This window comes from Xenopus laevis, chromosome 2L, assembly GCF_017654675.1.
Source record: "Xenopus laevis strain J_2021 chromosome 2L, Xenopus_laevis_v10.1, whole genome shotgun sequence".
Classification (NCBI taxonomy): Eukaryota; Metazoa; Chordata; class Amphibia; order Anura; family Pipidae; genus Xenopus; species Xenopus laevis.
In genome coordinates this window covers 107,220,658-107,237,428 of record NC_054373.1, presented here as the reverse complement: position 1 = coordinate 107,237,428, position 16,771 = coordinate 107,220,658, and the positions used below count along the sequence as shown (strand labels likewise).

The following is a 16,771-nucleotide window of genomic DNA, read 5'->3' as shown; positions in this document are numbered from 1 at the left end:
AGGTCTACAATGCAAAGGCAGCTGACATTTTTGAGGAAGAAATGATCGATTGATTAGAGAAATAATACACAGCAAATGTTAAAGGGATACTGTCATGGGAAAAATTTTTTTTTTCAAAATGCATCAGTTAATACTGCTGCTCCAGCAGAATTCTGCATTGATATCCATTTTTCAAAAGAGCAAACAGATTCTTTGATATTTAATTTTGAAATCTGACATGGGGCTAGACATGTTGTCAATTTCCCAGCTGCCCCAGTCATGTGACTTGTGCTCTGATAAACGTCAGTCACTCTTTACTGCTGTACTGCAAGTTGGAGTGATATCACCCCCTCCCTTTCTACCCCAGCAGCCTAACAACACAAAAATGGGAAGGTAACGAGATAGCATCTCCCTAACACAATATAACAGCTGCCTGATAGATCTAAGAACAGCACCAGGTCCCACTGCGACACATTCAGTTACACCGAGTAGGAGAAACAACAGCCTGCCAGAAAGCAGTTCCATCCTAAAATGCTGGCTCTTTTTGAAAGCACAAGACCAGGCAAAATGACCTGAAATGGCTGCCTACACACCAATATTACAACAACAAAAAAATACACTTGCTGGTTCAGGAATTAAATGATATATTGTAAAGTGAATTATTTGCAGTGTAAACAGTGTAATTTAGAAATAAAAACGACATCATAAAAATCATGACAGAATCCCTTAAAATTGCCGCATTTCTTTGAATGTATTACATGGAAAACAGTGTTGTGTTCCTAACAGTAATAGCCAAGACACTGACAATTTCATAAGTGTGTCAAAATGCAACACAAATTACTGTTTAAAAAAAAATAGCATTTACAGCATGATGTTCCAAGGATGGGCATTCTTAAACTTGCCTGATAGATATCTGCTTGATTTTAAGCCAAATATTGGCCAGACATGCCTCCTGAAGGCCCCACGCCTGGGTCAAATATGCGGTGATAGCAAATTTTAATATTGTTTGTGGCCATGTATGGCCACAAACAAAGCTAATAACTTCTAGCACTGAATGAGAAATTTGGTTTCAAATTACAGGAGCACAACTTTTATAACTCACCTGCAATACTAAAATTAAGTTGAGGCATTTCATCCTCTTGTGGGACTTTCTTGGGGCTTGGAGCATCTTTGACAGTTTCTGAGCTAAAGGCCCATAGTTTCTTTCTGGTAGTTACAGTAGGTGAAAGGGCTTTCACAGGTTTATTAGTAGTAGGACACCACTTGTAGCCTGGATTTGCTTTCATAAATGCATCTTTGTACTGAAAAGGAGAAACAAAAAATAAATTAATGCCAAACCTTTCATAGAAACATAGTTGAGTTAGGTTGAAAAAAGACCAAAGTCCATCAAGTTCAACCCCTCCAAATGATCCCCAGAGCACATACTGTATATGCACATATATATATTCCAATACCTACACTAAACTAACTGTAGATCTTAAAGGGATACTGTCATGGGAAAAAAATTTTTTTTCAAAATGAATCTGTTAATAGGGCTGCTCCAGCAGAATTCTGCACTGAAATCCATTTCTCAAAAGAGCAAACAGATTTTTTTTTATATTCAATTTTGAAATCTGACATGGGGCTAGACATATTGTCAATTTCCCAGCTGCTCCAAGTCATGTGACTTGTGCTCTGATAAACTTCAATCACTCTTTACTGCTGTACTGCAAGTTGGAGTGATATCACCCCCTCCCTTTTCCTCCCCAGCAGCCAAACAAAAGAACAATGGGAAGGTAACCAGATAGCAGCTCCCTAACACAAGATAACAGCTGCCTGGTAGATCTAAGAACAGCACTCAATAGTAAAAACCCATGTCCCACTGAGACACATTCAGTTACATTGAGAAGGAAAAACAGCAGCCTGCCAGAAAGCATTTCTCTCCTAAAGTGCAGGCACAATTCACATGACCAGGGGCAGCTGGGCAATTGACAAAATGTCTAGCCCCATGTCAGATTTCAAAATTGAATATAAAAAAATCTGTTTGCTCTTTTGAGAAATGGATTTCAGTGAAGAATTCTGCTGGAGCAGCACTATTAACTGATTCATTTTGAATTTTTTTAAATTTTTTTGCCATGACAGTATCCCTTTAAGCGTTGGATATTATGCTTGTTCAGAAAAATCACCCAGTCACTCTTAAATCTGCCATCACAAAACCACACAGCAGGGCATTCAATAACAGGACTGTTCATACATGCCCTACTATGTGTCTATAATGTTCTCTAATGTGCTCGTAATGGGTAATCATGTCCCCTCTCAATTGCCTTTTCTCCAGAGAAAACAACCCCAAAATTACTTTCCTACCAGTGTTGTCAAACTAATGGTCTATAGTATTCTGGCTGAGAATGGGATCCCTTTTGCGATTGCAGAACCACCACCAGCAATTTGACAATCTCTCAATCCTAAAAAAATTAAGTAAAGAGATTTCACTATCACAGAGCAAAGGATGTGGGATGAATCCCATCTGATTCTGTAACTTTATTTATCTTTACACGTGCTAGTCTTTTTTGAATTTCCTTGAGTCTCCCTTTCATCAGTAGTTATATTATTAGAATTGGGTGTGTTAAAAAGGAAACTTTAATTGGCTGTTTTAGTTTGTCTGGTAGTTTGTTTTGTACACGCTTTATTGGGCTCCTTATACCTGATAAAAGTTTTAGCTATCCCAGCTAACGTAAATGCCTGAAAAGCATGTTTTTCTTACCAACCTCAACACTTCTATCAAACCGTCTCTGCAACATAATCTCAATGAAAACCATGTTGTGATCATATTATTAGTAAATACCAGATGCAAAAAAGAGTTATTCCTGGTATATTCTAGCTGTTAATGACTTGGCTGCCCCATTACTCCAGTCAATGTTAAGATAAGTGAAGTCACCCATGATAACAACTTAAATTGATTGTAAAGTCTTCTTCAATTGTAATAGTAGCTGGGCTTGATTCTCTTTGCTAATACAAGGTGGTTTATAACATAAAACAATGATTATTTTCTTTGTAACCTTTAGCCCAGCCGAAATCTTTATCCAAAAGGATTCCACACTCTCCCCAGTTCTACCCCTGGTAATGTCTTTAGTGCATGGCTTTAATTCTGGCTTTACATAAAGACAGACACCTCCACCCATTTTAATTCCTCGGTTTCTACTAAAAAAAGATGTAACCATTTAAATTCACAGCCCAGATCACATATCATTAGTTAAAATAATCAGTTCACAGTTCATGGCATCAAAATTTGCACGTGTATGGCCAGCTTGACTTTTGCATCAGGGAATGAGACTGACAAAGACAAAAAAATTGCTTCCTGTCTACTTATGGAATTAATCAGTGCAAACTGCTCTCAGAAATATTTTTCTAGATATGCTCTCAGGTCCCACAGAAAAGGTAACGTTTTAACACAGAAGCTGCACAATTCATGAACAAATCAAGAACAATTAAATAACTTATCGGATATTATAAGCATAAACTATGCATTATTATTTAAAACAGAACCAGGAGCCTATACATAATATCTGTAAATCAGGGAGTTTTTTTTTATTTATTTTTTTAGCACTTTAACTACATATGTCAATTAAAGGAAAACTATACCCCCCAACAATGTAGGTCTCTATAAAAAGATATTGCATAAAACAGTTCATATGTAAAACCCTGCTTTGTGTAAACAAACCATTTTCATAATAATATACTTTTCTAGTAGTATGTGCCATTGGGTAATCAGAAATAGAAAATTTCCATTTAAAAAAAAAAGTGCCATCCCCTGGGATTGTACTATTCACTGTGCACACAAACATACCAACAAACCATACTTGTTAGGTCACATGAGCCAATTAACAGACAGGGTTCTGTATTTTGCTTCAATACTTCTTCCTGTTAAGAGTTGTAGTATTTCTGGTCAGGTGATCGCTGAGGCAGCACACAGACCATCACAAAATAGTGGCTTAAGACAAGAGATGTAAAAGGGCAATATTTACTTAAATATATATACAGGTTTGGTAAGATTCTTTAATATGCCACTTAATTTGATATAAACTTTTGATTAAGTGTTCATTTTGGGGGTATAGTTTTCCTTTAATAAAGGTAGAGTAATGTGTAAAAAATATTACAAATGATAGATAGTACAGGTATGGGACCTGTTATCCCGAATCCTTGGGACCTGGGGTTCTCTGAATAATGTATTTTTCCGTAATTTGGACTTTCATACCTTCAGTCTTCTAGATTATCCAGTAAACATGAAAAAAACCAATAGGCTGGGTTTGCTTTCCATAAGGATTAATTATATCTTGGTTTGGATCAAGTACAATGTACTGTTTTATTATTACACAGAAAAAGGAAATCATTTTTAAAAAATTCAAGTATTTATATAAAATGGAGTCTATGGGAGAGGACCTTTCCATAATTCAGAGCTTTCTGAATAATGGGTTTCCAGATAACAGATCCCATACCTGTACAAATCATCAACAAATGCATCTGTAATCAGTGCGCTTGAATGACCTTTAAGTTGTGTTTTACAGACCTCTTTAGCCATATCTGTGTACTTCTGCTTCTCATTAGGGTCAAGATAGGCCCACCAATCTGCCAGTATTTTTGTAGCACCACGATTATCCAGACGAGGATGTTCCTGACGCACTAGAGAACGGTGACGTTTGCAAAATAAGAGGAAAGCGTTCATTGGCCTGCGGGCTCTTTGCTCACTAGAATCATTGTCTTCTGTTTCATCATTTTCAAGACCATCGCCATCAAGAAGCTGGACCTTTAAAGGCAAAATAAGCATTAGGAGTTTTCTTGAAATTGAGGGATGGAAGAAAGTGAGTCAGAATTAGGCTGTAATGGTTACAAAATTGCTAACCCACCATGAGTTCAAACTATTTACAAGTATTAACGCAAAATTATTTATTTTGGCATAGTTCCACTTGCTTCTGTTAAGAGGTTCTTCTTTGCTTATTCTCAAACAATTCTCTGCTACAGTTTTGGGCTCTAACCTAATCAGGCATGCCAGTTCTTTAGCCTACAGTATTTGTTTCCCAGGTACTACGTGACATGACTTTATCCGGACAAAGATCCATGCATGAGTTGAAACACAGGTTTTTCATGGATATCATTTGCTGTATAAATCATTGCAATTTCAAGAATAAGAGCGTGATTATGTTAATACACTGATTACACTGGTTCTGTGCTGCTAGAACTCTACATGGCTATACAACTTTATTGTTTGGCTAACTCAACTAGTTGTTTCCTTACCTAAATAAAAACATGGTCTAGTGTGACCCTACTGTAGGAAAATATCTGACCATGTAGGAATCAGTATTGATTAATACCATGGATACATTACAGGGGCTGATTTACTACAACAGGTGCTAAACTACACCAGTGCATATGACCATAGCAACTAACAAGATATTTGTGTTAATTTTTGAACTGGAAGTAGACTAGTTAAAACTAGTTGCTGATAGTATCTATAGGTAACTGCACTTGTGTGCGTTAGCACTTATGTTCAGAAAAGAGCCCTACAAGCAATAGACTCAACTTCTACAGTTGCTTTTCTGATTACTATTCACAAAATGCCAAATGTAAGTAAAAGGGTAGCTCATCTTTAAATTACCTTTTAATATGATTAAGACATTGGTATTCTGAGACAATTTGCAATTGGTCTTCATTTTTCAGTTGTTTATGTTATTGATGAGCACTCTATAGTCTGGTTTTTCAGCAGCTATCTGGTTGCAAGGGTCTTATTTACTCTAGCAACCAAGCAGTGGTTTTGAATGAAAAATAGTAATATGAGTAGGATAAGGCCTGCATAGAACAAATATAATAAAAATAAAATCGCAGCCTCACAAAACAATAGTTTATGGTTGCCGGGGTCAGTGACACCCATTTGAAAGCTGTATAAAGGCAGAAGAGAATGGCAAATAATAATAAAAAAAAACTATAAAAAATAATGAAAACCAATTGCAAAGCTGGTAGGAATAGGGCATTCTTTAACATAGTTTGGATCCGTTTTACTAGTACCTACAAATAAACTATTTCCCTCAAGTTGTCCTTTCTGCCAGTGGGGGCTCAAGTATTCCTTTAGCTCCAAAGGTAGCACATAAAAATAAAAAGACACTCCTCCCACTACATAATGTTGTACTTCACCTACGGAGTTTATTTTTTTCTATTGGCTAGACTAGGAGGGAGAAGGCAGACAGTAGTAGAAGAGTAGTTAGCCATAAGTTATTTGTGGGGATGTATGCTAAGCTGCTTACTAGAATTAAACAAGCATCTTTCCTTTCTTGCTCACAATTAGACTGGAAATAAAATTAGTTGGTCTGCCAATTTTTCAGCATCACTTAGGCCCAGAGGAGCAAGAAGTCCAATTATCTTGGAGCAGTCCTGCTGTAGTGAGATCTCCCTTCGGAGTATGGTACTGCAATCTTTTTATAGGCACATCTGTACCTTAAGCGGTTCAGTAAAAGGGTTCTTTTTTAATACATGCTAACAGCACACAACACAACACACTTCAGCTAGAAGGAAGCCTCACACAAGAATTTCCACCTACTCTGTGCTCCTTTACATACAGTAGTACAAGTTTGGAACGTAGCATTACCCTTCTGTGATGTTATTTGTGGTCGTAAACATTGATTGTGATCCATCATCCACAGTGGGCATCTCTCCTATTTCTTGACAATGATTGTGCTTTTTGGTGTTTCTGGTCTGTTAAGGTTTATAAATTATCTATGGATTGCAGCAGTTTTGACACCGATTCTCCACTGAATTGACATCTGGGCTTTCACTAAGCCACTATTCTTAAATCACTCATGCCAGGGCAGGAGTGCTCTAGTATTGAAAAGTATAGGTGGACATACATGTAAATATCTGTTCGGATATTCCCAGACAGGTTCCTTCCCCCCCTCCACCTCTAGTTCAATTACTTACCTGGCCAGACCCACCTATTCCAGGCTTTGACTACCATGCCACCTATACAACACTATAACAACATGAAAGGGAAAATGCAAGCCTACATGAACATGAAGTAAAAGGACACCTTAGTTAATTTGTTTTATTTTTCTTGTTCATATTTACTATAAAATCAGCATCCTGTGCATCTGTATTTTCATCCTGCTGCTACATGTATTTGTATGTTTAATAAAGAATTGTTAAAAATATATCTGCTCCTTTGGCAGGGTTACCAAACAAGTAGATCTTTCACCAATATGCCCACCTTGGGCAATATTGGGCTATGGACTGGATCATATTTCCCGCCAATGTAGGACATCTGTGAGAGGAACACGTCATTGTGTAAATGCAGGCTTCATCCCAAAACCTTCCTGAGCCAACAGCTTTTATCAACCTGTGTATGCCCACCTTTAAACTGGGCATGTTTGCTCTGAGGCTCACAAAGAGATACTCAAGCAGGGGGCTGTGTAAATGTAATACACGCAGCTGTCTTAAAGACAATGCAGAGACACAACATTTGGCCAAGGAAGCTTTAGCAGTTTGTTCCTTTTGAACTGATGATCAAATGAATAGGCTGGTGAACAAACAGAAGCAGGGTGTTCAGTTATGAGAAATATCTGGATTACTGAAGGGGAGTCATAGACTTAAAAAATCTATGGGACAATACAGTGTTTATCCATCGTGTTTTTTTCCGCTGGAACTTGATGCTTAGATTTTTCACATTAACGTAAATAGATTATGCAAGGTCTGTAATGAAGTAAAATAATGGTGTCAAATGCGCCACGAAAAGTTCGAGTTGTGTTTTCCAAAAAAATGAATTTGAATTTTTTCAAGATTTATTATACTCCGACCCTAGAAATAGCTTGCATCCAAAAATATCTAAACTTGTCGAGGTTATGTAGATGCTAATGGCAGACGTCCCTTGAACCATTTGAAGATGTTATTAGCCTTCATATGTTTTTTTCGGTATGTTCCACCACGAAAGCTTGATCAATTAGAGAGTAACTCACTGATTCGAGTTTTTTCCATTCAAGTTTTTTCATGAATTAGAAACAATTCAAGTTCTGAGTTCATTCAATGTCTAAAATTCACACATTTGATAAATAACCCCCTTAGTGTCTTTTAATACAAAGTACTGGGAGTAAGCAAATATCATACAACATATTTCTTGCTGAAAGATTTGTAGGCAACTGCTGAGAGAAGGTTGGTACTTGGAATGTCAGGTTATCTACTGTAGGCAACAATGAATACCAACTTAATTTAAATAAGTTCAATTTAAATTTTCATTAGACAAGTTTGTTTATCAGAGTAAAATACACCATGCTACCTGAATACTATAAAATGAAACATATACCTTATCAATATCTTCTTCATCCTCTTCTTCCTCATCTTCTTCAGAAAAGTCAAGGATTTTGTTTGCAAGCAGTGGGTGCCATTGAAGGCACTTTCTCTTTGGTCGTTTTCCAGCTCCTTCTCCTTCAGTAGAATTGTCCTTATTTCTTGCACTGCCTTTCATGACTATACACTGAATGCAAAAAGCTTGAGCTTAATATTATATATATGCTGAATTTTTTTTCTATACATACACATATATACTGTATGCAACATAAACCAACAGACACTACACATATATACTGTATGCAACATAAACCAACAGACACTCAAAGACACACTAACGGGACACAATCTTCCTCTGCTATGGCTCTTTAAAGGAGAACTAAACCCCCCCAATAAGGAAAAGCCCCTACCTACTACCCTAGATAGTCCACCTCCCTGCTCCCCCCTCCTCGCATAGTTCATTCCCCTGAAAGTGTCCTGAATACATTGCTCACATATTGGTGCAGAGCAATAACCCCACCAATAAGAAAAGCCCCTACCTACTACCCTATATAGTCCACCCCCGGCATCGTTCATCACCCCCGAATAGTGCCCCGAATACATTGCTCACGTATCTTTGCAGAACAAGCTCATCGGAGCTTATGGGCACCATCTTCAGGATATTCGGAAGTCAGTAGAAACTCGAAGACACACTAAAGGGACACAAGCTCACTGCCCAATAAAGTGGTCCCTCTGCTATGGCTTTTTAAAGGAGAACTAAACCCCCCAATAAGAAAAGCCCTCAATAAGAAAAGCCCCTATTGACTAACCTAGATAGTCACCCTCCCTGCTTCCCCCGCATAGTTTATAACCCTTGAAAGTGTCCCGAATACATTGCTCACGCATCAATGCAGAGCAAGCACAGCAGAGTTCATTGGTGCCATCTTCTGGATCTTCGGGTCCTCTTCCTTCCCTTTGGCAATTCACGGCACTTTTGGCAAATGGGCAGTTGCTACGTACTGGAAGACTTCTCCAACTGTGCATGCGCCAATATGGTGCTCCCTTACACATGAAGACCGAATATCTGGCGCCCATGAGCTCTGTTGCGCTTACTCTGCACTGATACGTGAGCCATTTTTTTGGGACACTTTCAAGGGTATTGAACTATGCGGGGGGGGAAGCAGGGTGGTGGACTATCTAGGGTAGTAGGTAGGGACTTTTCTTATTGGGGGGGTTTAGTTCTCATTTAAGACCACGGCATTGCTCATTCATAATGACAGAACTCTATGAACTTACAGACTAAAGGGGGGGGGGCAGCCAAGCTGCATATTCCATCTGAAATGCTGGGCATGCATAGTAATCCATCATGTCACATACACAGACATATTCAAATAAAACATTTTTTTACCAAAATAATATAACGTAACGATAAGAAAACCCAACTTGAAATCCTAGCTGATGTCACATGATGTAGTACAAGGCTTTGCAGGGGTATGTGAATTGATGTTAAGAATCATTCTCTTTTAAAACATAGATAATTCAATAAAGCAATGTAAGACAGGGCAGGGGGGTGAATGACATCATGAATAATACAGCTCAGTGACACCAGACTCAGTCCTTGCCTTGCAGATCAGTTTGTAAGAATGAAATGCCCTCAAACGCAATAAGAAAGATCAATGCATAAATTCTCAGTGAAACAAGTGTAATTAAAGTGTCAGCCTAATATGCTGTCGCTGGAGAAGTGTATAGGATGGTAATTACAGGCTAGCTGTGTGATGTATTCTCCATTGTTTCTCAGAACTGAGCCATTAATGATCATTTCTAAGTTTCACTGAATTGATGTTTTAATAGTTGCACGCTGGGAACAAGTGGGATATTGTTTAGATATTGTTCCAACTATGCGTCTTTATTGCATGATACTAGTGAGCAATAACACGTGCATAATTTCCAACTCAGAGCTACAATGGCTTTTCAATTTTCAGTATGCTCCTTTTTTTGTACTTGTACTGCCTAGATATGCAAAATAATACCCTAAATTACATGATGCGCCACAAACTAGAAAATAAATTTGATTAGCAGAAAAAAATAAACCTCACCCCCCGAACCTTAGTCGTGCTATGATATATCTGCCAAAAGAGTGCCACTGTTTTTCTGGTGCCCTTTGGTTTGGTTAAAACCTTTAGAAACATTAATGTTCACTTACAAAGGACACAGTTCTATGTATTAAATGGAGTGGAGATATAAACCCATAAAAAAACAACACACAGAAAGCAATAAGTAATGCTCAAATCGCATAATTGCTTTACATGTGTATAAAGGGCAATACACAGTGTCCCCAATGGCAAAATATTTTCTGGCATATTGAAGCTGTGACAAATGCAGTGTGTCACTAACCTTAACAGATTCCAAACACAACCATGGCCTGCTGAATTCAAATGTTTGACATGTCTGATCTAGGTAGGAGATACTGACACCAGAAATGAACAAGTTGAGAAGGGACAGTCAGGTTTAAAAAAAAAAAACTGTAGGCTATAAGGCACACATCCACTGAGCTGTGTATAATACAATAGTTTTAATAGGTTGATGGCACTCAGGGTACAGTCATTGGTTATGACTGACCACCCGTCAATACTATAATACTTTATAAATATTTTTTTTTCACTTTACCCTAGCTGCAGCACAGTAAGCCAGGTTGCCAACTATCTATCTCCACGATTAATAACAGTAGAATTTCCATTAAATGGGACTAAAAAAAATGTGTAAAATCAGGGAAATATATTATACATACTATATGGGTGCGACCACAAATTTAAAAAAAAAAGCATTTAAATTTAAATGTAACATTGAGGTTTCATTGCGGTATACGACAACCAGCTGTTTCAACTAACGTATCAAACTGTAACTGATTAAACAGTCAGGGACCAGACATCATAGAAATAGAAAGCAATTGAAAAGTAATTTTTGGTTTTATGAAGGTGAACTGTTAATGGGGTTGGTCACCTTTGAGTTAAAGGGATACTGTCATGGGAAAAAAATGCATCAGTTAATAGTGCTGCTCCAGTAGAATTCTGCACTGAAATCCATTTCTCAAAAGAGCAAACAGATTTTTTTATATTCAATTCTGAAATCTGACATGGGGCTAGACATTTTGTCAATTTCCCAGCTGCCCCTGGTCATGTGACTTGTGCCTGCACTTTAGGAGATAAATGCTTTCTGGCAGGCTGCTGTTTTTCCTTCTCAATGTAACTGAATGTGTCTCAGTGAGACATGGGTTTTTACTATTGAGTGTTGTTCTTAGATCTACCAGGCAGCTGTTATCTTGTGTTAGGGAGCTGCTATCTGGTTACCTTCCCATTGTTCTTTTGTTTGGCTGCTGGGGGAAAAAGGGAGGGGAGTGATATCACTCCAACTTGCAGTACAGCAGTAAAGAGTGATTGAAGTTTATCAGAGCACAAGTCACATGACTTTGGGCAGCTGGGAAATTGACAATATGTCTAGCCCCATGTCAGATTTCAAAATTGAATATAAAAAAAATCTGTTTGCTCTTTCAAGAAATGGATTTCAGTGCAGAATTCTGCTGGAGCAGCACTATTAACAGATTAATTTGGAAATTTTTTTTTCTTCCCATGACAGTATCCCTTTAACTTTTATTATAATGTAGACAGTGATATTCTAAGACAATATGCAATTGCTTTTCATTTTTTATTATTTGTGGTTTTTGAGTGGTTATTTAAAGGGAAACTCCACAAAAACATGACTTAAGCTTTTTGAAAAGTAAACAATTTCAAGCAGCTTTGCAAGATACATAATTTGAAAAATATGCAGACTTTTAATGATTTTTAATGGTTTCTGACAGTTCACTAAGACTAGACCCCTGCCCTCCTGCTGATCTCTCTGACTAGTGATGTGTGGGTCTGGTAAAACCCACCCCTCCTCCACCCGCGCCCGACTTCCTTTTATAGACCCGGGGCAAGCAGGCGCTTGGCTATAAAACCGGAACCCGCAAATGGGGGTGCGAGGTTGGCCTTGACTCACCCGTGGGTCCTGCTGGTATCGGGCCGGCCCCCACATCACTATCTCTGACTACTTTGCTGAGCTGGCTGACTATGCTTTGTATGAACAGCCAGCTGTCCTCAGCCTGCATCCTCCAAACCCCACAATTCCCTGCACACATTATTTCAATAAGGAATGGAATATCATAGTGCAATGCATTGTGGGTTATGTAGTTCCTGCATGCTGTCTGTAAGCTGTGGAGAAATTGTTACAATTTGTAACATCAGTGTTTTAGTCTCTCCTTCCCTGCCAGGATTTCAAATGATGCAGAAAGAGAAGAACTGTTAAACAGCTGGATTTCAGCATAGAAAATGGAATTTATTCTTTGAAGAAACAGGTAACTGTGATGGATATATTAGGGGTTTCTGTGTTATGCAAGCCTCTTTATCAAATTTTGGTTTGGAAGCCGGCGTTCCCCTTTAACTTTTTATTCAGAAGCCCTCCAGTTTGCATTTTCAGCAGTCTGGTTGGTAGGGTCCAAATTAACCTAGCAACCATGCTTTGATTTGAATAAGAGACTAGAATATGAATAGCAGAGGGTCTGAATAGAGAAATTAGTAATTAAGAGTAGCAATAGCAATACATTTGTAGCCTTACAGAGCATTTGTTTTTTAGATGGGTTCAGTGACCCCCATTTGAAAGCTGGAAAGATTCAGAAGAAGGCAAATAATTAAAAAACTATAACAGATAAATAATGAAGACCAATTGAAAAGTTGCTTAGAATTGGTCATACTAAAAGTTAACTTAAAGGTGAACCACCCCTTTAATGTTTGCTACACACGCCTCTGCATGCATCTGCTGATTTACGGATTACACATATTGGTAGTCAGACTGAGACTGAAAATATTTGGAGCTAAATGCAGGTGCAGGTTTGGTTACACACTGCTCCAAATGGCTAGCCTATGTGTATCCAGATTTGGGCATGAAATTGCATGCCAGTCTATCTGTTCTGTGTCTGCTGGCTGGACACAATTCTAATTTTTTGTTATTGAATAGTCACAGAAGTCAAGGGAAATCAAACATTTCTTATACATTTTGCTGTATTCAATGTTAAAGTACCAAACTCATAGACTGAGGCATGGGAGTTACTCTGGGAAGTATATTAGCAGCAACTAAAACAGCACTTAGCAATATTTGAAAACATAAAAGCAACATCACAATAACAGGGTGGCGTATTTAAACACAAGTATTTGTATGTAAAAGTAATAATAAACGCAGAGGAATTCTAAGTGACTGTGGTGTAAATCAGGTGAGCAGGTATTTCATGCTGCTGTGCCGAGCTGAAACTGCAACTACATCACTATCCCATGAGTCAGCATTGCTTGCCAAGAGATTGCAACAATAAGCACATTCTCTGCATGAACGCACTGCTTTGTAATCAGTTACGTGGTGTAATGATGGAATCAAAAATTAGCAAGAACGCTACGAAATCCTAAACTCAATATGACCAAATGAATGGGACAGATATATTCTAACACAAATATTACACTTGTTCTTTAAAACAAATAATTTTTACTTCTATATGTACAGACACAATAGCATACATGTATATATATATATATTGAATAATTCTGAAGGCCAGATGCTCCTCAAAGCAACCAGCATGAACACTGATACATAATCTCTTATATTGTTTTACACTGACAAAAAGAGCTTCTTTGAGTACGAACACAACTGAAAATTGATTTCAGCCCAGCACAGCCTTACAGACACAAAACACAATCACATCCTGCCCCCTAGTGTTTGATTTCTATGTTACAGCAGCTTAAAAGACTATTGTACAGGCTTTACTATGTTTGGAGCCCCCTCAGAAATGAGTATTGTGTTGCTTCACAAGTGAAAGTAGTTAAGTAAATTATTAAAAGAATATTATATCATTATGGTACCTTAATAATCACACATACCTATTTTTACATAGTAAGTAAATTTTTAGCACTAAAAGGCAAGGATACAATCTACAGCCTTAGGCCATAGTTTTTACACAAAGCCTTGAGTTGGAGGAGTCCACAGCATAGGTCTTTCTGTTTAATAATGTAAAACTGCAATAGTTTACTTAAAATACTATTTTTCTTCTAGTGCAAATGTGAAATCAATGTTATATACATTTCTTAACATCTGCTAACCAACACAACATTGCTAAAAGACTCATGCACCTCTTTGTTGTAGCTGCTGAGAGTGTATCAAACTGTAACAGTTGAGGCTGGCAACATGGCTTACTACTGCTGCTACTGGTTAACAAATTCATTATTATTATTATTGTTACAATTTTAGAAAAATAGTCAAAAATAATAAACAGCAATTTACTGAGTATGTCATTATTGGTGCATACTATTTAAATGGGTGGTTCCCCTTTAAGTTAACTTTCTGTATGTTATAGAATGACTAATTCTAAGTAATTTTTCAACCGGTTCATTTTTTATAGTTTTTGAATTATTTGCATTTTACTTCTCTTTTCAGCTTTCCAATGGGGTCACTGACCCCATCTAAAAAAAACAAATGCTCTGTAAGGCTATAAATGTATTGTTATTGCTAATTTTTATTACTCATCTTTCTATGCAGGCCATCTCCTATTCATATCCCAGTCCCTTATTTCAATTCCATATTTAAATCAACAAATTGCTGAAATTGACAATTAGAGAGCTGCTGAATAAAAAAAGCTAAATAATTCAAGAACCACAAATATTAAAACTAATTGCAAATTGTCTCAGAATATCACTCTCTACATCATACTAACAATTAATTTAAAGGTCTACAACCCCTTTAAAAACAATACAGCACCTTTAACTATGCAACTATAACAAGGGCATGTACAATTTTCAAGTGTGACCTTTCTAAAATAGAATTTTTACAATCTGAAACAAATATTTGGTTGCTAGTGTCAGTTATTTGCTAGTTTTTATTAATCAATATATTTTTAATTACTTCATATCTTTTTAGCTTGGTCCACTTATGTATATACAGTCATATGAAAAAGTTTGGGAACCCCTCTTAATTCTTTGGAGTTTTGTTTATCATTGGCTGAGCTTTCAAAGTAGAAACTTCCTTTTAATATATAACATGCCTTAGTATTTCAGCAGTGACAAAGTTTATTGGATTAACAGAAAATATGCAATATGCGTCATAAAAAAAATTAGACAGGTGCACAATTTTGGGCACCCCAACATAGATATTACATCAATACTTAATTGAACCTCCTTTTGCAAATGTAACAGCCTCTAGATGTCTCCTATAGCCTTTGATGGGTGTCTGGATTCTGGATGGGAGGTATTTTTGACCATTCGTCCATACACAATCTCTCCAGTTCATTTAAATTTGATGGCTGCCGAGCATGGACAGCCTGCTTCAAATCATCCCATAGATTTTCGATGATATTCAAGTTGGGGGACTGCGACGGCCATTCCAGAATATTGTACTTTTCCCTCTGCATAAATGCCTTTGTAGATTTCGAAGTTTGTTTAGGGTCATTGTCTTGTTGGAATATCCAAACCCCTGCGTAACTTCAACTTTGTGACTGATGCTTGAACATTATACTGAAGAATTTGTTGATATTTGGTTGAATTCATCCGACCCAGAAAATAAACTTTTTTTAATATCTATCATAACATTATCTTTGAATGCCATTTATATTTATTTTGCCATAAAAAGTATCTACCTGATGCTTTTGCATTACCTTTCTTACCCCTTTTTTCCCTATGAGGGGGCTGCCATATTTGTGCAGCAGTAGTCTGTTAGCATTAGAAACTCTAACTGACAAGTTGAGAAGGGACAGTCAGGTTGACAAAACAGTCAGGTTCAGGAACTTCAAGTAATAATTACTTACAAATGCAGAACTATCAGCGAATTCATGATTCATTTTTTGAAAATAAAATTTTTGGTGTCAGTATCACTTTAACAAGGGCCCCAGTCCCTGAACTAGCCACACAGCCCCACAGCATGATGGAACCTCCACCAAATTTGACAGTAGGTAGCAGGTGTTTTTCTTGGAATGCCGTGTTCTTCTTCCGCCATGCAAAGCGTTTTTTGTTATGACCAAATAACTAAATTTTTGTCTCATCAGTCCAAAGCACTTTGTTCCAAATGACTGTGGCTTGTCTAAATGAGCTTTTGCATACAACAAGTGACTCTGTTTGTGGCATGAGTGCAAAAAGGGCTTCTTTCTCATCACCCTGCCATACAGATGTTCTATGTACAAATTGCTCTGAATTGTAGAACTATGTACAGATACACCATCTGCAGCAAGATGTTCTTGCAGGTCTTTGGAGGTGATCTTTGGGTAGTCTGTAACCATTCTCACAATTCTCCGCATATGCCGCTCCTGTGACCTGAGTTTTACAGCAACTGTGCCTGTGGCCGTTCATTTCCTGATTACATTCCTTACAGTTGAAACTGACAGTTTAAACGTCTGAGATAGTTTTTTGTAGCCTTCCCCTAAACCACGATACTGAACAATCTTTGTTTT

The 16,771-nt window shown here is 37.4% G+C and overlaps 1 protein-coding gene across 4 annotated transcripts in view; it reads right to left on the bottom strand.

Annotated features, from left to right (window-relative positions):
- Window positions 1–16,771, bottom strand: part of bbx.L (bobby sox homolog L homeolog) — a 62,732-nt gene that overhangs the window by 23,480 nt on the left and 22,481 nt on the right. For all 4 annotated transcript variants that reach the window (XM_018246983.2, XM_018246982.2, XM_041582288.1 and 1 more), the window contains exons 3-5: window positions 8,297–8,467; window positions 4,523–4,759; window positions 1,082–1,280 (exon numbers count right to left, since the gene is read on the bottom strand). In XM_018246983.2, the coding sequence (XP_018102472.1) occupies window positions 1,082–1,280; window positions 4,523–4,759; window positions 8,297–8,458 (598 nt within the window). In that variant the 5' untranslated portion in view covers window positions 8,459–8,467. The remainder of the gene's footprint in view (window positions 1–1,081; window positions 1,281–4,522; window positions 4,760–8,296; window positions 8,468–16,771) is intronic.